The 21,610-nt window shown below is 49.0% G+C and overlaps 2 protein-coding genes across 3 annotated transcripts in view; one reads left to right on the top strand and one right to left on the bottom strand.

The window, feature by feature from the left end:
* Positions 1–19,057, bottom strand: part of PAK4 (p21 (RAC1) activated kinase 4) — a 142,241-nt gene extending 123,184 nt beyond the window's left edge. The window contains exon 1 of the mRNA XM_063937947.1: positions 18,865–19,057. Within this exon, the coding sequence (XP_063794017.1) occupies positions 18,865–19,051 (187 nt within the window). The 5' untranslated portion in view covers positions 19,052–19,057. The remainder of the gene's footprint in view (positions 1–18,864) is intronic.
* A 1,745-nt stretch (positions 19,058–20,802) lies between these two features.
* The window catches only part of FBXO27 (F-box protein 27), a 67,481-nt gene continuing 66,673 nt past the window's right edge, over positions 20,803–21,610 (top strand). For both annotated transcript variants that reach the window (XM_063937946.1, XM_063937944.1), the window contains exon 1: positions 20,803–20,984. The gene's annotated coding sequence lies outside the window, so the exon portion shown is untranslated. The remainder of the gene's footprint in view (positions 20,985–21,610) is intronic.

Here is a 21,610-nt window from a genome sequence, read left to right as displayed (position 1 = left end):
TTTCAGAAATATGCAAAACATCCCTAATTGCTTCAATCATTAATTGCACCCCCTTAGTGAGGGATACACCCCCCCTGCATATCCCCATCACCATCCCCTGTATCAGAGTCGGTATCAGTGTCAGCTTGCATTACCTGGGCAAGCGTACATTTTTGCGGGTATGGAGGTGGGTTTTTAGACGAAGTAGTGGGTGCTGAATACGTCAAGCCCTCCACAGATTCTCAAAAACTGCGTCTCCCTTTCAGTATGTGACATCCTAGTTGAAATCTGGGTTAAAAAATCCTCCCATGGGGGTTCGGATTCAGAAGACTAAGAAAGTATATTGCAGTCCTGAGTACATGGAATAGACTCCTCAGGAGAAGATAAAAACACTCTGCAGTCCTTGGACATGGTAATGTGGGATATACACACACACCTAGAAAAATGTCAGACACAGCTTCCCCCAGAGTAGGCAGTTATTATGATAAAAGCCCGGCGCTGACTGACTATCCTTAATAGGATAATTAGTACTGTTACCACACTCCTCTTCCCCCCCCCCCCCCCGTCCGTCTATAACGCCCTGGTACCGCAGAGGATAGCTGGAGTTATGTGGAGGGCAGCGCTCCCTGTCAGCGCCTTGTTCCTATGATCTGCAGGGAGAAAATGACGCTGGTGAGTGCTGGATCCGCTCTGAGAGGAAGCCCCGCCCATGTAATGGTGCGCGGCTTCCCGCACTTGTTTATACTGGCCTGAAGATTTGTGTGTAACAGCGGGATTAGCCCCTGTGAACTATGTGACCAGTTTAGGGTGTAATGTGCTGGCTCAGGCGCCCCTCAAGCGCTGCATGTGCATGTATGCCCTGCTAAAACAGCCGCCCGCTTCCTGCCCTCACAGCGTGTAAAGATGCGGCATCCATTCACGCTGAGAGAGAGCTTGGGGGAAGCCCAGCACCTCGGTAGGTGCTGGGCACGCCCCCAACAGTGACGCCGCCCACGCCCCCTTTTTACGTCTGTGCGCTGAACTGCCCACTTTTATTAACCGTAATGACCCCGCCCCTATTTTGCATGGCCACGCTCCCTTCGTGCGTGCACACGCTTGTGCCCCTCTAGGTCCGGTGCCTTGCCCGGATTGTAGAGTGAACACTAATATCTATAACTTTGGAATGACCATATGAGCACTGTCTGATTGTGCAACGGCACAGAGCTAAGAGTGGCATTCCGTCATGTGACTGGTTGCCATGGTGGTCCAGGATAGTGTTCAGCATTATAAATCTTTATTAGAAGACTGAAGAAACAAACCAAGGAAAAACTGTAAATACCAAAACTCTTCTAATTTTCCGCAGTGCCATATGTTAAACATAACATCTATTTATAATGGAATTGAGATCTTACATAAAATATCATTATTTGTTTGCCTTCACCAAGTAGTAATGTTTCACTGACCTTGTAAAACTTACCAGGACTAAATACTTAGATGTGTCCTCCTACCTCAATGCTGCAGTCACGATAAACAGCCTTTCTAGTTGCGCGCACGTTTACTAATGCTGGGCATCAATATGGTCATTTCCTACCAAAATGCGTCTTATTCGAATGCGAATAAGACGCACAAGCAGACTCTGCTGATTAAATGAATATGCGGCATGCCTATATCCTGTGTGCGACTGCAGCTCTATCTGCATACGCAATGCTACAGAATGTTACAGTGTTTTCCTGTGAATAATAAGACGCATTTTCAGCAAAGAAAAGACGCCCGACGTTAGCAGAGTTGCATGGGACTGCCGGCTCACTCGTGCCAGGCATCTCGCAGTCCATGACGTATTAAGGCCAGATATACGAGGACACATCTGTATTAATACATATACATTTGATAATCATTTTAAAATGGGTTTAGGATGTACAAGAAGTACAACTCTGCTCAGTGGTAGCTCCCCGTTACGGAACCCAAACACAACGGATAAGAGACATGTCACAGATGGGCGCAAGATCTAACAAAGGGCTGTTGAGAGCAGTAAAAAGAGTCTGGAGACCTGGAGATGAGAAGCAAGAGATATTTGTGTGACCGGGAGGTCAGAAGTCTTGACCTCTCCCTGTAATATGACCGGCCAGACTCTTCGAGAAACACAGGCAGACTCATGACCATGAAGACATGGCTGCTTCCCCAAAGACTTCCTCTAATTATACTCTCACCAGTGACAATGCCGTTACATTACCACTAACCGTATAGAGCATAAGTACCATGGGGAATAAAGAAGAGAATAAGTTGGTCCTTAACGCACTCACTGTCCACTTACGGTGATACAGGGAGAAAGTCTCAAATTCAGGCAGCTGCCAACATTTGTTCATGGATGGGAACAGGCTACAAGGAACAGAGCATGCCCTGTGCAGATAGGTTAGACACCAGGCGTATTGCGTGTGTCAATGTACTGACTCCACGCATAGGGTGCAGGGGTTACCGACAAGGGGGATGGGGCAGTTATGTATGGAATGTAAGAGGAGACACATAGACCATCTCTGGGCAGCCCCCTCTGATTAACCAGACACATGCCTATGGTCTAGTGGTTAACAGACTGCATTATTAAAGCAACATGACCATTCAGGTTATATAGCCCCAGTGATGCCAAAAAGTCTTCCTATGCTTCTGCAAGGTCTCGTCTTCATCTAACAATAACCATGTGTGACATGAAGGGATAATGTCCTTCCTGGAGAGCTCCTTTGTGACACACTTCCACAAAGCACTACATTGTATGTTTCACTATGTCTGCAACACAATACACACACAATGACGCGCAGTTGGTGTATGCCAGCCTTGCACGTGGCACTGCACTTTCCAAGAAGTCACTTCCACTCGTCACCCAAGGCAGCAGCTACATCCATTGTCCACGGGCAGAAGCTCAGTGACCTTAGGCTGGGGAAGGGGGCTGGTTGATTATTTTGCAATAGTAATGAAAGTTATGCCACGAATGCAATGCACATGGTTACAACAGATAGATTGGCGTGAATTATTGCTGCTCAGGAATGAAGCCTGGATAGTGTCCAATATAGCAGCCACCCCCACACATGCACAGAGAGTGTCCTCTGCCGGTTTCATACAGCTGGGGGACGGTTTCATACAGCTGGGGGACGAGGACTGAGAAAGCAAGTCTGTAACATGCATTTATCTCAGCTATTGCCAGGTAGATTTTCTTCTAGTAGGACACCCATCAATGGGGTCGATTCAATTCAGCAACAGTTGAATAGCGTCGGGAATTAGCTCCCGGCGCTATTCCATACAGCGACTAGCTACCCTCAATTGACGGAAATTCTTCTCTCAGCCCGGGGGGTCAAAAGAGCTGCCACGCGGCCGGCGCGAGACTGATTCTGTCGGGAATCAGCATCATCGCGGTTAGTTAAGTCGGAGCGTGCCCGTTCTCCCGACAAAACAACCTGTTAAGTCCGCGAGAACGGGCATTCTCCGACTTAACTTTAGCTGAACTGAATAGCGTCGGGAGCTAATTCCCGGCGCTATTCAACTGTTGCTGCATTGAATCGACCCCAATAATACTAAGATATACATACAGTATGAATTGCACATAACTATTTTCTACACAGTGCAACGAACGACAATACTGACCTTACGCTCAAAACTCTCCAGCATGTGAATAATGGTAATATCTGACCAGCCAAATGAAACGAGTTCCAGTTCAATGTACTAATCCTGAGACATGACGACAGTATATGCAGGTCCTGATCCTGAGACATACACTGCAAACGCCTATTGTCCCAGTGACAGGCGTATAATAAGAATTTACTTACCGATAATTCTATTTCTCGGAGTCCGTAGTGGATGCTGGGGTTCCTGAAAGGACCATGGGGAATAGCGGCTCCGCAGGAGACAGGGCACAAAAAAGTAAAGCTTTTACCAGATCAGGTGGTGTGCACTGGCTCCTCCCCCTATGACCCTCCTCCAGACTCCAGTTAGGTACTGTGCCCGGACGAGCGTACACAATAAGGGAGGCAATTAGAATCCCGGGTAAGACTCATACCAGCCACACCAATCACACCGTACAACTTGTGATCTAAACCCAGTTAACAGTATGATAACAGAAAGAGCCTCTTAAAGATGGCTCCTTAACAATATAACCCGAATTTGTTAACAATAACTATGTACAGTATTGCAGATAATCCGCACTTGGGATGGGCGCCCAGCATCCACTACGGACTCCGAGAAATAGAATTATCGGTAAGTAAATTCTTATTTTCTCTATCGTCCTAAGTGGATGCTGGGGTTCCTGAAAGGACCATGGGGATTATACCAAAGCTCCCAAACGGGCGGGAGAGTGCGGATGACTCTGCAGCACCGAATGAGAGAATTCCAAGTCCTCTTTTGCCAGGGTATCAAATTTGTAGAATTTTACAAACGTGTTTTCCCCCGACCACGTAGCTGCTCGGCAGAATTGTAATGCCGAGACCCCTCGGGCAGCCGCCCAAGATGAGCCCACCTTCCTTGTGGAATGGGCCTTAACAGATTTAGGCTGTGGCAGGCCTGCCACAGAATGAGCAAGTTGAATTTTGTTACAAATCCAACGAGCAATCGTCTGCTTAGAAGCAGGGGCACCCAACTTGTTGGGTGCATATAGTAACAACAGCGAGTCAGATTTTCTGACTTCAGCCGTCCTTGAAATGTATATTTTTAAGGCTCTGACAACGTCCAACAACTTGGAGTCCTCCAAGTCGCCAGTGGCCGCAGGCACCACAATAGGTTGGTTCAGGTGAAACGCTGATACCACCTTAGGGAGAAAATGCGGACGAGTCCTCAGTTCTGCCCTATCCGAATGGAAGATTAGATAAGGGCTTTTATAAGATAAAGCCGCCAATTCAGATACTCTCCTGGCGGAAGCCAGGGCCAGTAACATAGTCACTTTCCATGTGAGATATTTAAAATCCACCTTTTTCAATGGTTCAAACCAATGGGATTTGAGGAAATCTAAAACTACATTTAGATCCCACGGTGCCACCGGAGGCACCACAGGAGGCTGTATATGCAGTACTCCTTTAACAAAAGTCTGTACCTCAGGAACTGAGGCCAATTCTTTTTGGAAGAATATTGACAGGGCCGAAATTTGAACCTTAATAGATCTCAATTTGAGACCCATAGACAATCCTGATTGTAGGAAATGTAGGAAACGACCCAGTTGAAATTCCTCCGTCGGAACACTCCGATCCTCGCACCACGCGACATATTTTCGCCAAATGCGGTGATAATGTTTCGCGGTGACTTCCTTCCTTGCCTTAATCAAGGTAGGAATGACTTCTTCTGGAATGCCTTTCCCTTTTAGGATCTGGCGTTCAACCGCCATGCCGTCAAACGCAGCCGCGGTAAGTCTTGAAAGAGACAGGGACCCTGTTGTAGCAGGTCCCTTCTCAGAAGTAGAGGGCACGGGTCGTCCGTGACCAACTCTTGAAGTTCCGGGTACCGAGTCCTTCTTGGCCAATCCGGAGCCACTAGTATTGTTCTTACTCCTCCTCACCGTATAATCTTCAATACCTTTGGTATGAGAGGCAGAGGAGGAAACACAAATACTGATTTGTACACCCAAGGTGTTACCAGTGCGTCCACAGCTATTGCCTGTGGATCTCTTGACCTGGCGCAATACTTGTCCAGTTTCTTGTTGAGGCGAGACGCCATCATGTCTACCATTGGTCTTTCCCAACAGTTTATTAGCATGTGGAAGACTTCTGGATGAAGACCCCCCTCTCCCGGGTGAATATCGTGTCTGCTGAGGAAGTCTGCTTCCCAGTTGTCCACGCCCGGGAAGAACACTGCTGACAGTGCTATTACGTGATTCTCCGCCCAGCGAAGAATCTTGGCAGCTTCTGCCATTGCACTCCTGCTTCTTGTGCCGCCCTGTCTGTTTACATGGGCGACCGCCGTGATGTTGTCCGACTGAATCAACACCGGTTTTCCTTGCAGGAGTGGTTCCGCCTGGCTTAGAGCATTTTAGATTGCTCTTAGTACCAGAATGTTTATGTGAAGAGACTTTTCCAGGTTCGTCCATACCCCCTGGAAGTTTCTTCCTTGTGTGACTGCTCCCCAACCTCTCAGGCTGGCGTCCGTGGTCACCAGGATCAAATCCTGTATGCCGAATCTGCGGCCCTCCAATAGATGAGCCTTTTGCAACCACCACAGAAGATATACCCTTGTCCTTGGCGACAGGGTTATTCGCAGGTGCATCTGAGGATGCGACCCTGACCATTTGTCCAACAGATCCCTTTGGAAAATTCTTGCATGGAATCTGCCGAATGGAATTGCTTCGTAAAAAGCCACCATTTTTCCCAGGACTCTTGTGCATTGATGTACAGACACCTTTCCTGGTTTTAGGAGGTTCCTGACAGGTCGGATAACTCCTTGGCTTTTTCCTCGGGAAGAAAAACCTTTTTCTGAACCGTGTCCAGAATCATCCCTAGGAACAGCAGACGTATCGTCGGAAAACAGCTGCGATTCTTGGAATATTTAGAATCCAGTCGTGCCGTCGAAGAACTACTTTAGATAGTGCTCTTCCGACCTCCAACTGTTCTCTGGAACTTGCCCTTTTTAGGTCGTGCAAGTAAGGGATAATTTAGATGCCTTTTTTCTTTGAAGAAACATCTTTTCGGCCATTACCTTGGTAAAAAAAACCCGGGGTGCCGTGGATAATTCAAACGGCATCGTCTGAAACTGATATTGACAGTTCTGTACCACGAACCAGAGGTACCCTTGATGAGAAGGACAAAATTTGGACATGGAGGTAATCCTTGATGTCCAGGGACACCATATAGTCCCCTTTTTTCCGGTTCGCTATCACTGCTCTGAGTGACTTTATCTCGATTTGAACCTTTTATGTAAGTGTTCAAAACATTTTAGATTTAGACTATGTGTCACCAAGCCGTCTGGCTTCAGTACCACAATATAGTGTGGAAAAATAATACCCTTTTCCTTGTCGTAGGAGGGGTACTTTGATTATCACCTGCTGGATATACAGCTTGTGAATTGTTTCCAATGCTGCCTCCCTGTCGGAGGGAGCCGTTGGTAAAGCAGACTTCAGGAACCTGCGAGGAGAAGATGTCTCGACTCTCCAATCTTTACCCCTGGGATAATACTCGTACGATCTAGGGGTCAACTTGCGAGTGATCCCACTGCGCCCTGAGACTCTTGAGACTACCCCCCCACCTTGAGTCCGCTTGCACGGCCCCAGCGTCATGCTGAGGACTTGGCAGACGCGGTGGAGGGCTTCTTTTCCTGGGAAAGGGCTGCCTGCTGCAGTCTACTTCCCTTACCTCTATGTCTGGGCAGATATGACTGGCCTTTTGCCTGCATGCCCTCATGGGAAAGGAAAGATTGAGGCTGAAAAGACGGTGTCTTTTTTAGCTGAGATGTAACTTGGGGTAAAAAAGGTTGGATTTCCCAGCTGTTGCTGTGGTCCCCAGGTCCGATGGACCGACCCCCAAATAACTCCTTCCCTTTATACAGCAATACTTCCATCTGCCGTATGGGATCTGTATCACCTGACCACTGTCGTGTCCCTGACATCTTCTGGGAGATATGGACAACGCACTTATCTTGATGCCAGAGAGCAAATATCCCTCTGTGCATCTCACATACATATATATAGAATGCATCCTATTAAATGCTCTACATGAATAAAATATTTTCAGTCAGGGAATCCGACCAAGCCAACCCAGCACTGCATCTCCAGGCTGATGGCGATCGCTGGTCGCAGTATAACCACCGTATGTGTGTATATACTTTTTAGGATATTTTTCCAGCTTCCTATCAGCTGGCTCCTTGAGGGCGGCCGTATCTGGAGACGGTAACGCCACTTGATAAGCGTGTGAGCGCCTTATCACCCTAAGGGGTGTTTCCCAACGTACCCTAATTTCTGGCGGGAAAGGGTATAACGCCAATATTTGCTATCGGGGTAACCCTACGCATCATCACACACTTCATTTTATTTTATCTGATTCAGGAAAAACTACAGGTAGTTTTTTCACTCCCACATAATACCCTTTCTTGTGGTACTTGTAGTATCAGAAACACGTAACACCTCCTTCATTGCCCTTAACGTGTGGCCCTAATGAGAAATACGTTTGTTTATTCACCGTCGACACTGTATTCAGTGTCCGTGTCTGTGTCGACCGACTGAGGTAAATGGGCGTTTTTAAAACCCCTGACGGTGTTTCTGAGACGCCTGGACCGGTCCTAATAGATTGTCGGCCGTCTCATGTCGTCAACCGACCTTGCAGCGTGTTGACATTCTCACGTAATTCTCTAAATAAGCCATCCATTCCGGTGTCGACTCCCTAGAGAGTGACATCACCATTACAGGCAATTTCTCCGCCTCCTCACCAACATCGTCCTCATACATGTCGACACACACGTACCGACACACAGCACACACACCGGGAATGCTCTGACAGAGGACAGGACCCACTAGCCCTTTGGGGAGACAGAGGGAGAGTCTGCCAGCACACACCAAAAACGCTATAATTATATAGGGACAACCTTATATAAGTGTTTCTCCCTTATAGCATCTTTTATATATATACAATATCGCCAAAATCAGTGCCCCCCCTCTCTGTTTTAACCCTGTTTCTGTAGTGCAGTGCAGGGGAGAGCCTGGGAGCCTTCTCTCCAGCTTTTCTGTGAGAGAAAATGGCGCTGTGTGCTGAGGAGATAGGCCCCGCCCCTTTTTCGGCGGGCTCGTCTCCCGCTATTTTTGAAGTTAGGCAGGGGTTAAATATCTCCATATAGCCTCTGTGGGCTATATGTGAGGTATTTTTTTGCCTCTAATAAGGTTTTTATTTGCCTCTCAGAGCGCCCCCCCCAGCGCTCTGCACCCTCAGTGACTGTTGTGTGAAGTGTGCTGAGAGGAAAATGGCGCACAGCTGCAGTGCTGTGCGCTACCTTTATGAAGACTCAGGAGTCTTCAGCCGCCGATTTTGGACCTCTTCTCTCTTCAGCGTCTGCAAGGGGGCCGGCGGCGCGGCTCCGGTGACCATCCAGGCTGTACCTGTGATCGTCCCTCTGGAGCTAGTGTCCAGTAGCCAAGCAGCAAATCCACTCTGCACGCAGGTGAGTTCACTACTTCTCCCCTAAGTCCCTCGTTGCAGTGATCCTGTTGCCAGCAGGACTCACTGTAAAGTAAAAAACCTAAGCTAAACTTTCTCTAAGCAGCTCTTTAGGAGAGCCACCTAGATTGCACCCTTCTCGTTCGGGCACAAAATCTAACTGGAGTCTGGAGGAGGGTCATAGGGGGAGGAGCCAGTGCACACCACCTGATCTGGTAAAAGCTTTACTTTTTTGTGCCCTGTCTCCTGCGGAGCCGCTATTCCCCATGGTCCTTTCAGGAACCCCAGCATCCACTTAGGACGATAGAGAAAAATAATTAGAATCGAGTGCATATACGTCGGTGGCGCTACTTAACATTTACGGTCAACTTTGTGTCTATACGCAAATTAGATTTGGATTATATCAACACACAAACATTATCTGAGCAGCAATACAAATCGTCCTATCAATAAGCTGACGGACGCTGGTTTCTCAGCAACCTGCAGCAGGGGCCAACGATACATGATGAGACTTGTAGTTCCACGCCGGCAGACAGCCATGGGTTGCCTAAGATTACATTAAGCACTCACCGTATTTTCCCATTCCCTCCCTTATGGTGCTGAAGCAATGAGTTGGATAGCTCAGGTAATGACAGGTGTGGATGAGGATACACTTGTTCCTGCAGCAAGTCACAGCTCGCCCCATAACTGAACAGACTAGGGAAAGTGGAAGGGCTGTGTGTCTAGCTACACCTGTCTTATCCTGTCACTCACGCTGCATTGTCCCAGCCTCATCTGCCACACAGACAGCTCAGGCCATACCTGTAATAAAGGGGCCGCTAGCTCACCTTTATCAGTGTTAGGTACCTCTTATCATATAGCTTTCGCGAAGAGAGGAAGGGGGAGGTTTGGTAGGGGGAGGGGGACACAAACAAGTTCGTTTTCATAGTAATTGAGGTACCCTAATGTCATCAAGATGCAATAAATGAGAATCATTTTAAAATAGAATAGGAAATGGAGGGTTAAAAAGAATAAATACAAATTTGGCAGCCAAATACACATAACGGCTGATACGTTTGCAAGTTCACAGCTTACAGTGCAGTTCCACAGCGAAGTGGTTTTATTCTGTGCCTTAACCAAGGCACCACGCCCTGCGCCCATTGCAGGACTCAGACACACCTTATACTCCCACTGAATGTCACCTTAACCCTTCATCTCCTGAGACCACTGTCTTGTTCGCAGGATAGGAATTACTAATACAAGCAACAGAGACCTCCCAGACAGTACAGTGTATCAGGAATGGAAGGCAGACCAGTCACCAGACCCACCCTGCAAGTGGTGCAGCAGAATGTACAGCAATGAGGGTGGGGGGAGAGGAGACAAGTTTATCAGCACTTCAGACAGATTGTTTCCTACATACAGTAATGGCCGGATTTACCAGTAACTAAAGCCAGCCACACATGCCACAACGTGATCATGTAATAAGTTCTCTTCTGCTGCTGGTGAAGTATTATTTGTATGATCGGCGTACTCACTGTAGGAGCAGAGTGCTGATCAGTGAGGACAGATGCATCACATCTACAATAAGGCCCATCAAAATTAAAAAAACGCCTTCCTCACTAATCAGCACCTAGAGTGAACACTATGAGAGCAATTCAATTGTTTTGCGCGCCCAATCTCCCATCTAAAGTAACGGGAGATCACGAGGTGCAATTCAGTTGCATGAAACGGCTAAACAAAACCAAAGTGCTGGGCGCAACGCAAAAAGTGCCGTATAGGCACCCAAGTAATATTCGCAAATTTCAGTTCGCCAGAATGGCAGGCTGCGAGCTGAGATTTGTCTCCCCCATGGCTCAGCGCGACCAACAAGAGCAACAATTGAATTGCTCCGTTGGGTGCCATCTAATAGCGGCCGTGGGGAGAAACAATTGAATTCCCCCCTATGATTGGGTAACTACAGTATCCAACATAATCAAAATAAGAATTTACTTACCGATAATTCTATTTCTCATAGTCCGTAGTGGATGCTGGGACTCCGTCAGGACCATGGGGAATAGCGGGCTCCGCAGGAGACAGGGCACATCTAAAAAAGCTTTTAGGTCACATGGTGCGTACTGGCTCCTCCCCCTATGACCCTCCTCCAAGCCTCAGTTAGGTACTGTGCCCGGACGAGCGTACACAATAAGGAAGGATCTTGAATCCCGGGTAAGACTCATACCAGCCACACCAATCACACCGTACAACTTGTGATCTGAACCCAGTTAACAGTATGATAACACAAACGAAGTAGCCTCTGAACAGATGGCTCACAACAACAGTAATAACCCGATTTTTGTAACAATAACTATGTACAAGCATTGCAGACAATCCGCACTTGGGATGGGCGCCCAGCATCCACTACGGACTATGAGAAATAGAATTATCGGTAAGTAAATTCTTATTTTCTCTAACGTCCTAGTGGATGCTGGGACTCCGTCAGGACCATGGGGATTATACCAAAGCTCCCAAACGGGCGGGAGAGTGCGGATGACTCTGCAGCACCGAATGAGAGAACTCCAGGTCCTCTTTAGCCAGAGTATCAAATTTGTAAAATTTTACAAACGTGTTCTCCCCTGACCACGTAGCTGCTCGGCAAAGTTGTAATGCCGAGACTCCTCGGGCAGCCGCCCAGGATGAGCCCACTTTCCTTGTGGAATGGGCCTTTACAGATTTAGGCTGTGGCAGGCCTGCCACAGAATGTGCAAGTTGGATTGTACTACATATCCAACGTGCAATCGTCTGTTTAGACGCAGGAGCACCCAACTTGTTGGGTGCATACAATGTAAACAACGAGTCAGATTTTCTGACTCCAGCTGTCCTTGAAATATATATTTTTAATGCTCTGACAACGTCCAGTAAATTGGAGTCCTCCAAGTCGCTAGTAGCCGCAGGCACCACAATAGGCTGGTTCAAGTGAAATGCCGAAACCACCTTAGGGAGAAATTGAGGACGTGTCCTCAATTCTGCCCTGTCCGAATGGAATATCAGATATGGGCTTTTGTATGACAAAGCTGCCAACTCCGAACTCTCCTGGCTGAAGCCAGGGCCAACAGCATGGTTACCTTCCATGTAAGGTATTTTAAATCTACCGATTTTAAAGGCTCAAACCAATGAGATTTGAGAAAATTTAGAACCACGTTCAAATCCCACGGTGCCACTGGAGGCACTATTGGGGGTTGTATATGTAGTACACCTTTGACAAAAGTTTGTACTTCAGGCACTGACGCCAATTCCTTCTGGAAGAAAATTGATAAGGCCGAAATTTGAACTTTAATGGACCCCAATTTGAGGCCCATAGACAATCCTGCTTGCAGGAAATGTAAGAATCGACCCAATTGAAATTCTTCCGTTGGAGCCTTCTTGGCCTCACACCACGCAACATATTTTCTCCAAATGCGGTGATAATGTTGTGCGGTCAATTCTTTCCTGGCTTTAATTAAAGTAGGAATAACTTCCTCAGGAATGCCCTTCTCTTTTAGAATCCGGCGTTCAACCGCCATGCCGTCAAACGCAGCCGCGGTAAGTCTTGGAACATACAAGGTCCCTGCTGAAGCAGATCCCTTCTTAGAGGTAGAGGCCACGGATCCTCCGTGAGCATCTCTTGAAGTTCCGGATACCAAGTTCTTCTTGGCCAGTCCGGAGCTACCAGTATTGTTCTTACTCCTCTTTTCCGTATAATTCTCAGTACCTTTGGTATGAGAGGCAGAGGAGGGAACACATACACTGACTGGTACACCCACGGTGTTACCAGAGCGTCCACAGCTATTGCCTGAGGGTCTCTTGACCTGGCGCAATACCTGTCCAATTTTTTGTTGAGGCGAGACGCCATCATGTCCACCTTTGGTTTTTCCCAACGGTTCACAATCATGTGGAAAACTTCTGGATGAAGTCCCCACTCTCCCGGGTGAAGGTCGTGTCTGCTGAGGAAATCTGCTTCCCAGTTGTCCACTCCCGGGATGAACACTGCTGACAGTGCTACGACATGATTCTCCGCCCAGCGCAGAATCCTTGCAGCTTCTGCCATTGCACTCCTGCTTCTCGTGCCGCCTTGTCGGTTTACGTGGGCGACTGCCGTGATGTTGTCGGACTGGATCAACACCGGCTGACCCTGAAGCAGCGATTTTGCCAGGCTTAGAGCATTGTAGATCGCTCTTAGCTCCAGTATATTTATGTGAAGAGACGTCTCCAGGTTTGTTCACACGTCCTGGAAGTTTCTTCCCTTTGTGACTGCTCCCCAACCTCGTAGGCTGGCATCCGCAGTCACCAGGACCCAGTCCTGTATGCCGAATCTGCGGCCCACTAACAGATGGGCAGTCTGCAACCACCACAGGAGAGACAACCTTGTTCTCGGTGACAGTGTTATCCGCTGATGCATGTGCAGATGCGATCCGGACCATTTGTCCAGCAGATCCCACTGAAATGTTCGTGCATGGAATCTGCCGAATGGAATCGCTTCGTACGAAGCCACCATCTTTCCCAGGACTCTTGTGCATTGATGTACTGACACAGTTCCTGGTTTTAGTTCGGATAACTCCCTTGTTCGGATAACTCCCTTGCTTTCTCTTCCGGGAGAAATACCTTTTTCTGAACCGTGTCCAGAATCATGCCCAGGAACAGCAGATGTGTTGTCGGGGTCAATTGAGATTTTGGAAGATTTAGAATCCACCCGTGTTGCTGAAGCACTACTTGTGTTAGCGCTACACCGACTTCCAGCTGTTCTCTGGACTTTGCCCTTATCAGGAGATCGTCCAAGTAAGGGATAATTAATACGCCTTTTCTTCGTAGAAGAACCATCATTTCGGTCATTACCTTGGTAAAGACCCGAGGGGCCGTGGACAACCCAAACGGCAGCGTTTGAAACTGATAATGACAGTCTTGTATCACGAACCTGAGATACCCTTGGTGTGAGGGGTAAATCGGGACATGTAGATAAGCATCTTTTATGTCCAAGGACACCATGAAGTCTCCTTCTTCCAGATTCGCTATCACTGCTCTGAGTGACTCCATCTTGAACTTGAATTTCTTTATGTACAGGTTCAAGGATTTCAGATTTAGAATAGGCCTTACCGAACCGTCCGGTTTCGGTACCACAAATAGTGTGGAATAATACCCCTTTCCCTGTTGTAGGAGGGGTACCTTGACTATCACCTGCTGAGAATACAGCTTGTGAATGGCTTCCAAAACCGACGTCCTTTCTGAGGGAGACGTTGGTAAAGCAGACTTTAGGAACCGGCGAGGGGGAGACCTTTCGAACTCCAGCATGTAACCCTGAGATACTATCTGCAGGACCCACGGGTCCACTTGTGAGTGAACCCATTGATTGCTGAAAATCTTGAGTCGACCCCCCACCGTTCCTGAGTCCGCTTGTAAAGCCCCAGCGTCATGCTGATGGCTTTGTAGAAGCCGGGGCGGGCTTCTGTTCCTGGGCAGGGGCTGCTTGCTGCCCTTTCTTACCCTTTCCTCTGCCTCGCGGCAGATAAGACTGTCCTTTTGGTCGCTTTTTATAGGAGCGAAAGGACTGCGGCTGAAAAGACGGTGTCTTTTTCTGTTGGGAGGGGGTCTGAGGTAAAAAAGTGGATTTGCCGGCAGTTGCCGTGGCCACCAGGTCCGAAAGACCGACCCCAAACAATTCCTCTCCTTTATATGGCAATACTTCCATATGCCTCTTGGAATCCGCATCACCTGACCACTGTCGCGTCCATAAACTTCTTCTGGCAGATATGGACATCGCGCTTACTCTTGATGCTAGAGTACAAACATCCCTCTGAGCATCTCGCATATAAAGGAAAGCATCCTTTAATTGCTCTAGAGTCAATAAAATACTGTCCCTATCCAGGGTATCAATATTTTCAGTCAGAGAATCCAACCACACTACCCCAGCACTGCACATCCAGGCTGAGGCTATTGCCGGTCGCAGTATAACACCAGTATGTGTGTATATACTCTTCAGTGTAGTTTCCAGCCTCCTATCTGCTGGATCCTTGAGGGCGGCTGTATCAGGAGACGGCAACGCCACTTGCTTTGATAAACGTGTGAGCGCCTTATCCACCCTAGGGGGTGTTTCCCAGCGCGCCCTAACCTCTGGTGGGAAAGGGTATAATGCCAATAACTTCTTGGAAATTAGCAGTTTTCTATCGGGGTTAACCCACGCTTCATCACACACGTCATTCAATTCCTCTGATTCTGGAAAAAATACAGGTAGTTTTTTCACCCCCCACATAATACCCCTTTTTGAGGTACCAGCAGTATCAGAGATCTGCAAAGCCTCCTTCATTGCCGTGATCATATAACGTGTGGCCCTATTGGAAAATACGTTTGTTTCTTCACCGTCGACACTAGATTCATCTGTGTCGGTACCCGTGTCGACTGACTGAGGTAAAAGACGTTTTACAGCCCCTGACGGTGTCTGAGACGCCTGAACCGGTACTAACTGGTTTGCCGGGCGTCTTATTTCGTCAACTGACTTTTGTAATGTGCTGACATTATCACGTAATTCCATAACTAAAGCCATCCATTCCGGTGTCGACTCCCTAGGGGGTGACATTACCATCATCGGCAATTGCTCTGCCTCCACACCAACATCGTCCTCATACATGTCGACACACACGTACCGACACACAGCAGCCACACAGGGAATGCTCTAATCGAAGACAGGACCCGCTAGCCCTTTGGGGAGACAGAGGGAGAGTTTGCCAGCACACACCAAAAGCGCTATAAATGTATATAAACAACCCTAGAAGGTGTTGTTTACTATATATGCGCTCTTAATATATAAATATCGCCAATTTATGCCCCCCTTCTCTTTGTTACCCTGTTTCTGTAGTGCAGTGCAGGGGAGAGACCTGGGAGCCTTCCTCACCAGCGGAGCTGAGCAGGAAAATGGCGCTGAGTGCTGAGGAGAATAAGCTCCGCCCCTTTTTCGGCGGGCTTTTCCCCGGTTTTTAAGAAACTGGCCTGGGTTAAAATACATACATATAGCCTTAATGGCTATATGTGATGTATTTATTTTGCCACTAAAGGTAATTATATTGCTGCCCAGGGCGCCCCCAGCAGCGCCCTGCACCCTCCGTGACTGAGTCAGTGAGCCGTGTGACAACAATGGCGCACAGCTGCCGTGCTGTGCGCTACCTTCAAGAAGACTGAGGAGTCTTCTGCCGCCTGCTTTCCGGACCTCCGTTCTGCCGTCTCTTCAGCGTCTGTAAGGGGGATCGGCGGCGCGGCTCCGGGACGAACCCCAGGCTGACCTGTGTTCCGACTCCCTCTGGAGCTAAGTGTCCAGTAGCCTAAGACTCCAATCCATCCTGCACGCAGGTGAGTTGGAAATCTCTCCCCTAAGTCCCTCGATGCAGTGATCCTGTTGCCAGCAGGAATCACTGAGATTGAAACCTAAAAAAAAAAAAAAACTTTTCTAAACAGCTCTTTAGGAGAGCCACCTAGATTGCACCCTCTCGGACGGGCACAAAAACCTAACTGAGGCTTGGAGGAGGGTCATAGGGGGAGGAGCCAGTACGCACCATGTGACCTAAAAGCTTTTTTAGATGTGCCCTGTCTCCTGCGGAGCCCGCTATTCCCCATGGTCCTGACGGAGTCCCAGCATCCACTAGGACGTTAGAGAAATCTGGGTGTACATAAGAATAATTGATGTGGGGGATTTGCATCAATTTCTGCAGCCCCACAAGTATTGCGTAGGATATACCATCTATAACAGACACATACAATAGTAAGCCAGTTAGACACGTAGGACACCATTATATATATCTTCCTGCTCACAGGCTAAAGGAAAACCTTTATAGACCACTGTTCCCACCTAAACACTACAGCAATAACCCTTCTCAAACAGATAAGGAGAGGATAATTAGTTTGTTTGCCCAGAGATCATTAAATGTCCCCATGTAACTCAGGTCCTCCAACACTGACTGAAATATATTCTGCCGCTATATAAATTACTGTTAATAAATAAATACTACACTTTTTAGCAGCTAATCCAACAGAATCAGTATTAATTTCTGGCGCATGGGATCCCGGTGTGCATAACACCGACGCCGGGATCCAGAAGATCAAAATCCTGACAGGGGTGAGTATAGGGTATTTCCCGATCTCCTCTACCCCTTAACCCTCTGGTCCCGTAACCTAACCCTAACCCAGATGGTGGCAACTAAACCTAATACCCTCACCCCCCCTCCTCCCTATACCTAACCCGCCGGCTGTTCTAACGGTCAGGATGCCGGCTGTCGGGAACCCTGTACAAAAGTTCAACATGAAAATGGTCGACACAAGTTTGTTTGTTTTTTTGTCATTCTGCATGACATTTAAGGCCAAATTAGTGGAAACGTGTACCCTTGCCTCACTTACTATTCCCAATGAAGTCCACATGGATGGTAAATTATAAAAGTTGAACCCCCCCCCCCCCCCCAAAAAAAAAAAGAAAAAACTTGTGTCGACCATTATCAAGTTGACCTTTTGAATTGGCACTGTCTACCCTTTACCTGTCGACCATTTGGGGTCTACTTACTGACTATCTTTTTTACACGGTTTCGTTTCAGTCCATGTCCTGACAGAATTTTAAACTTTGAACTAAAGTTTCCATGCTATGTATTAAAACAGACTTGCAGGGAGAGCAGTTGCGAGGATCACTGTCCCTGCCAGTTACATCGAAAGCCTCCTTCCTAAGAATCTGACGCTGTGTCAGTTACCGGAGGTGGTCAGAAGCTGCAGGAGAAGGGTCAGAAGCTGCGGGAGAAGGGTCATAAGATCTCTCCCCTCGGAAAACGCCTCCATATAGGCATAAAGCGGTTAATGCCATGTGAGGGTGGCATTAACCAACCGGGCCAAACTCCAAAAACCTACGCTGTTTGGAGCTTGGGTCGGGGAGGGGTCAGACCGTAGTCCCCATTGAGAGAAATGGGGACTGCGGTCTGCAGATAATTAGCCTTTTGCGGGAGATTCCTGCATTAATTAGGCTATTGTTACATAGCCGGGATACATAGGGGTCAATTCTATTCGGCAACTAAAGAATAGCGCCGGGAATTAGCTCCCGACGCTATTCAATTCTGCTACTAGTTGCCCGCAATTGTCGGGAATTCTTCTCTCATCCCCGGGGGATGAGAGAATAAACCCGACAAAAGTGCTGCCTCGCGGCCGGCGCGAGGCTGATTCTGTCGGGAATCAGCCTCGCGACGGGTAGTTAAGTCGGAGAATGCCCGTTCTCCCGACAAAACTACCTGTTAAGTCGGCGAGAACGGGACATCGCCGACTTAACTTTAGCTGAATTGAATAGCGTCGGGAGCTAATTCCCGGCGCTATTCTTTAGTTGCCGAATAGAATTGACCCCATAATATCATGCAGAAAGTTTGCATAATTTTATGAGAAAGGAGCTGGATAAATATGCCCCTCAGTATCACTGACTGAGGACATAGAGGGGAAACTGGGGTTCCACAGTGGGATAGATAGATGGATAGATAGATAGATAGATAGATAGATAGATAGATAGATAGATATTGTAGCCTCTCTCTATAATAGAGACTGTATGGGATAAATACAGTAATACCCCCTGCCTCAGTGCCAGCCCCCTGCATGAGAGGCATTATGCCCAGCTCCCCAAGGTCACTGCAGCCCCGCTGTGTGTGCTGAGACGGGACTATGGACATGCTGTTGCACTTTATCAGCCTGGGGCGCCCACCCCAGCACTCACTGCCAGTAGCCCCGCAGGACCCTACATGCAGGAACGGAGCACCGGTCCGCTGGGACGCCATTGACGCGCACGGAGCCCTCTCGAATGCCTCACCTGCCCCCTGTCGGGTGTCTGAGCTCCGGGCTCCGCTCCCCTCACCGTCCTCCGGCCCCGGGCGCCATGTTGTCCTACGAGCTCCAACATCCGGGGACTGTCCGGACTCCCACAGCGCCTGCTGCTGCCCGGCAACACCGTACGCCGCCTGAGGCCCCGCCCCCAGCGACGGGGAGGGCGCGTTCATTGGCCAGAGCCGCTGTCACAGAGAGAGCGCAGCAGCCAATGGATACATAGAGGAAGCTGTCAGTCATAGGGATGCTGCCACCTGATTGGTCGAGGCGAGCTTTCGTAACACGCACTGTTCAACAGTACTACGACCTGAACATAGATAAGCGACACGATTGGACGATTACGTTGTCAGGATCTGATTGTCCCGACTCTGTACTCAACCAGGCAACATAGACACAACCCTCAGAATAGTCCCAGGGGAGCAGAGAGAACTTTATTGTATGTCGCCAACTTCTGCACAGACGAAGACAGCGCAATATGGGTGTGGGTCTTTAGGTCGGCAGTCATTAGGTCGACCACTATTGGTCGACACATGAAATAGGTCATAAGGTCGACATGAGTTTTAAAAAAAAATTGTAATTTTCTTCGTAAAGTGACTGGGAACCCCAATTAGTGCACCGCAGGAAAAACTGATGTCAACCTTTTCATGTGTCGACCTAGTGACCATATCGACTTAATGACCATGTCGACCTAATGCATGTCGACCATTAGTGGTCGACCTAAAGATCGGATACCCTTTGTACCACCATCTGCACATTTCACATTGATATAGTAACTTCTAATGATATACCATCCCGACGTGGATTGGAATTATATATTGTCCATATCGTTACATGAGTCTTCAACCTACGGCCCTCCAGCTGTTGGTGAACTACACATACCAGCATGCCTTGCCTCAGTTTTAGCATGACTTAACAGCAAAACTGTTGCAGGGCATGCTGGGATGTGTAGTTCCACAGCAGCTGGAGGGCCACAAGTTGAATACCCATGGTTTTAGTGCGTGCATCTTCAACCTGCGGCCCTCCAGCTGCTGTGGAACTACACATCCCAGCATGCCCTGCAACAGTTTTAACATGCATTAATAGCAGTACTGTTGCAGGGCATGCTGGGATGTCTAGTTCCACAGCAGCTGGAAGGCAGTAGGTTAAAGGGGTGGTATTCAGTATACCGGTTGTTGGGATCCCGGCGCACAGTATACCGGCGCCGGAATCCCGACAACCGGCATACCGACACCTTTTCTCCCTATTGGGGGTCCACGACCCCCCTGGAGGGAGAATAGATAGCGTGGCGCGCGCAGCAAGCCCGTAAGGCGCTCATTTGTGCTCGCTCCGCTGTCGGCAACCCGGCGGTCGGGATCCCGGTGCCGGTATGCTGGCCGCCGGGGACCCGGCCGCCGGCAACTCATACCACACCCGGTTAAAGACCCATAGTCTAGTGTGTACTCTTAATCACGCGTCCCATGCATCAACGGGTTCGTCCCATCTGATGCGCTGCGTGTTAGATATGCCGGCCCGCTGACGACAGCATGCAGTTGAATTCAGGGTGGAAAGATGTATCGCACCGGAATATGCGCTGTACGACCGCCCAATATATCCTCCCATCGGGTGTCAGGTCAGCTGGGATGCACATTGTTCTGATGTGTACCCAGCCTTAAGCTATATCAGTAGCGGGTCGGCGGATGTGTACACACGATATGTCTGTGAACAGCGTCGTTACAGACATATTGGGTCTGCCCTGCAGTACAGTCAACATCTGCAGATATAACGGTACATCTGGCTGCGTATATGGGCGACCCGCCGACCGCCAGTACACTGGTTGCAGGGACTGACGTCACAGCTGGGTGGGGCATTGACGTCAGGCAGTGGCGTCAGAAGGCGGGTGCGGGGGGTACGGCCCGCACCCAGGTATCACCCACGGAAGGGGTGACACCAAGTGCTGGCTCTTCTGCAGTGTCAGGAGCCGGCACTGCACGCTGCCTAGTCTCCGGGGGCAGCCAGCATTTCAGAGGAAGCTGGATACACCCCCCGGAGTGAAGAAGAGGAGACCTGCGAGGCCACGCCCATCAAATTAGGCCACGCCCCTTTCCGGCAGGCCGCGGCTCCGGCAGGGTGAGTGTGGGAAGAGGGGGGGGGGGGGGTTTAGTAATGCAGAGTGCGCACCGGGTGTACCCACACTCTGACGTCAAGACTGACATATCGAGCGGCCGAACGGTAAGGGCTAAAACACACTACCCGGCTTTTTCCCGTGCCGGCATTGTAGTTAACAGTGTGAGGGCTAGGGTCCCTTCACACTGCACGGCCCCGGCCCGGCTGCCGGGTTGCAGCCGGGTCTCACCACTGGAAGGTCCGGCTGCCGGGCGGGCGCCGGGCCGTCTTTGCAGCCAGTAAACCATGTGTGTGAAGGGGAGCTTTCACACACAACGTTTTTTTTCCAAGCCGTGTCTGATGTTGCGCATGCGCACAGCATCACACACGGCTCAAAGCCATCCTGTGTGACAGACTCTGCCGGTTTCTCCCGGATGGCAAAAAGCCGGACAAAGTTTGTCCGGCTTTTTGCCATCCGGGAGAAACCGGCCAGTGTGTTACAGCCCTAAGTGTGTATGCTTATCTAATCGTCCGCCCTGCTGGCGCGAGAGATCTGCCGTCAGCCTTACGGAACAGCAGATCCTGCGACCTCTACATCTCTCCCATAGAGAGTGCACAGAAATCAGGAATGTAGCTGGGACTGTATATGA

Source organism: Pseudophryne corroboree, chromosome 8, assembly GCF_028390025.1.
Source record: "Pseudophryne corroboree isolate aPseCor3 chromosome 8, aPseCor3.hap2, whole genome shotgun sequence".
NCBI lineage: Eukaryota > Metazoa > Chordata > Amphibia > Anura > Myobatrachidae > Pseudophryne > Pseudophryne corroboree.
The sequence above is the reverse complement of the archived record's forward strand: the minus strand, read 5'-3'. Positions and strand labels throughout refer to the sequence as shown.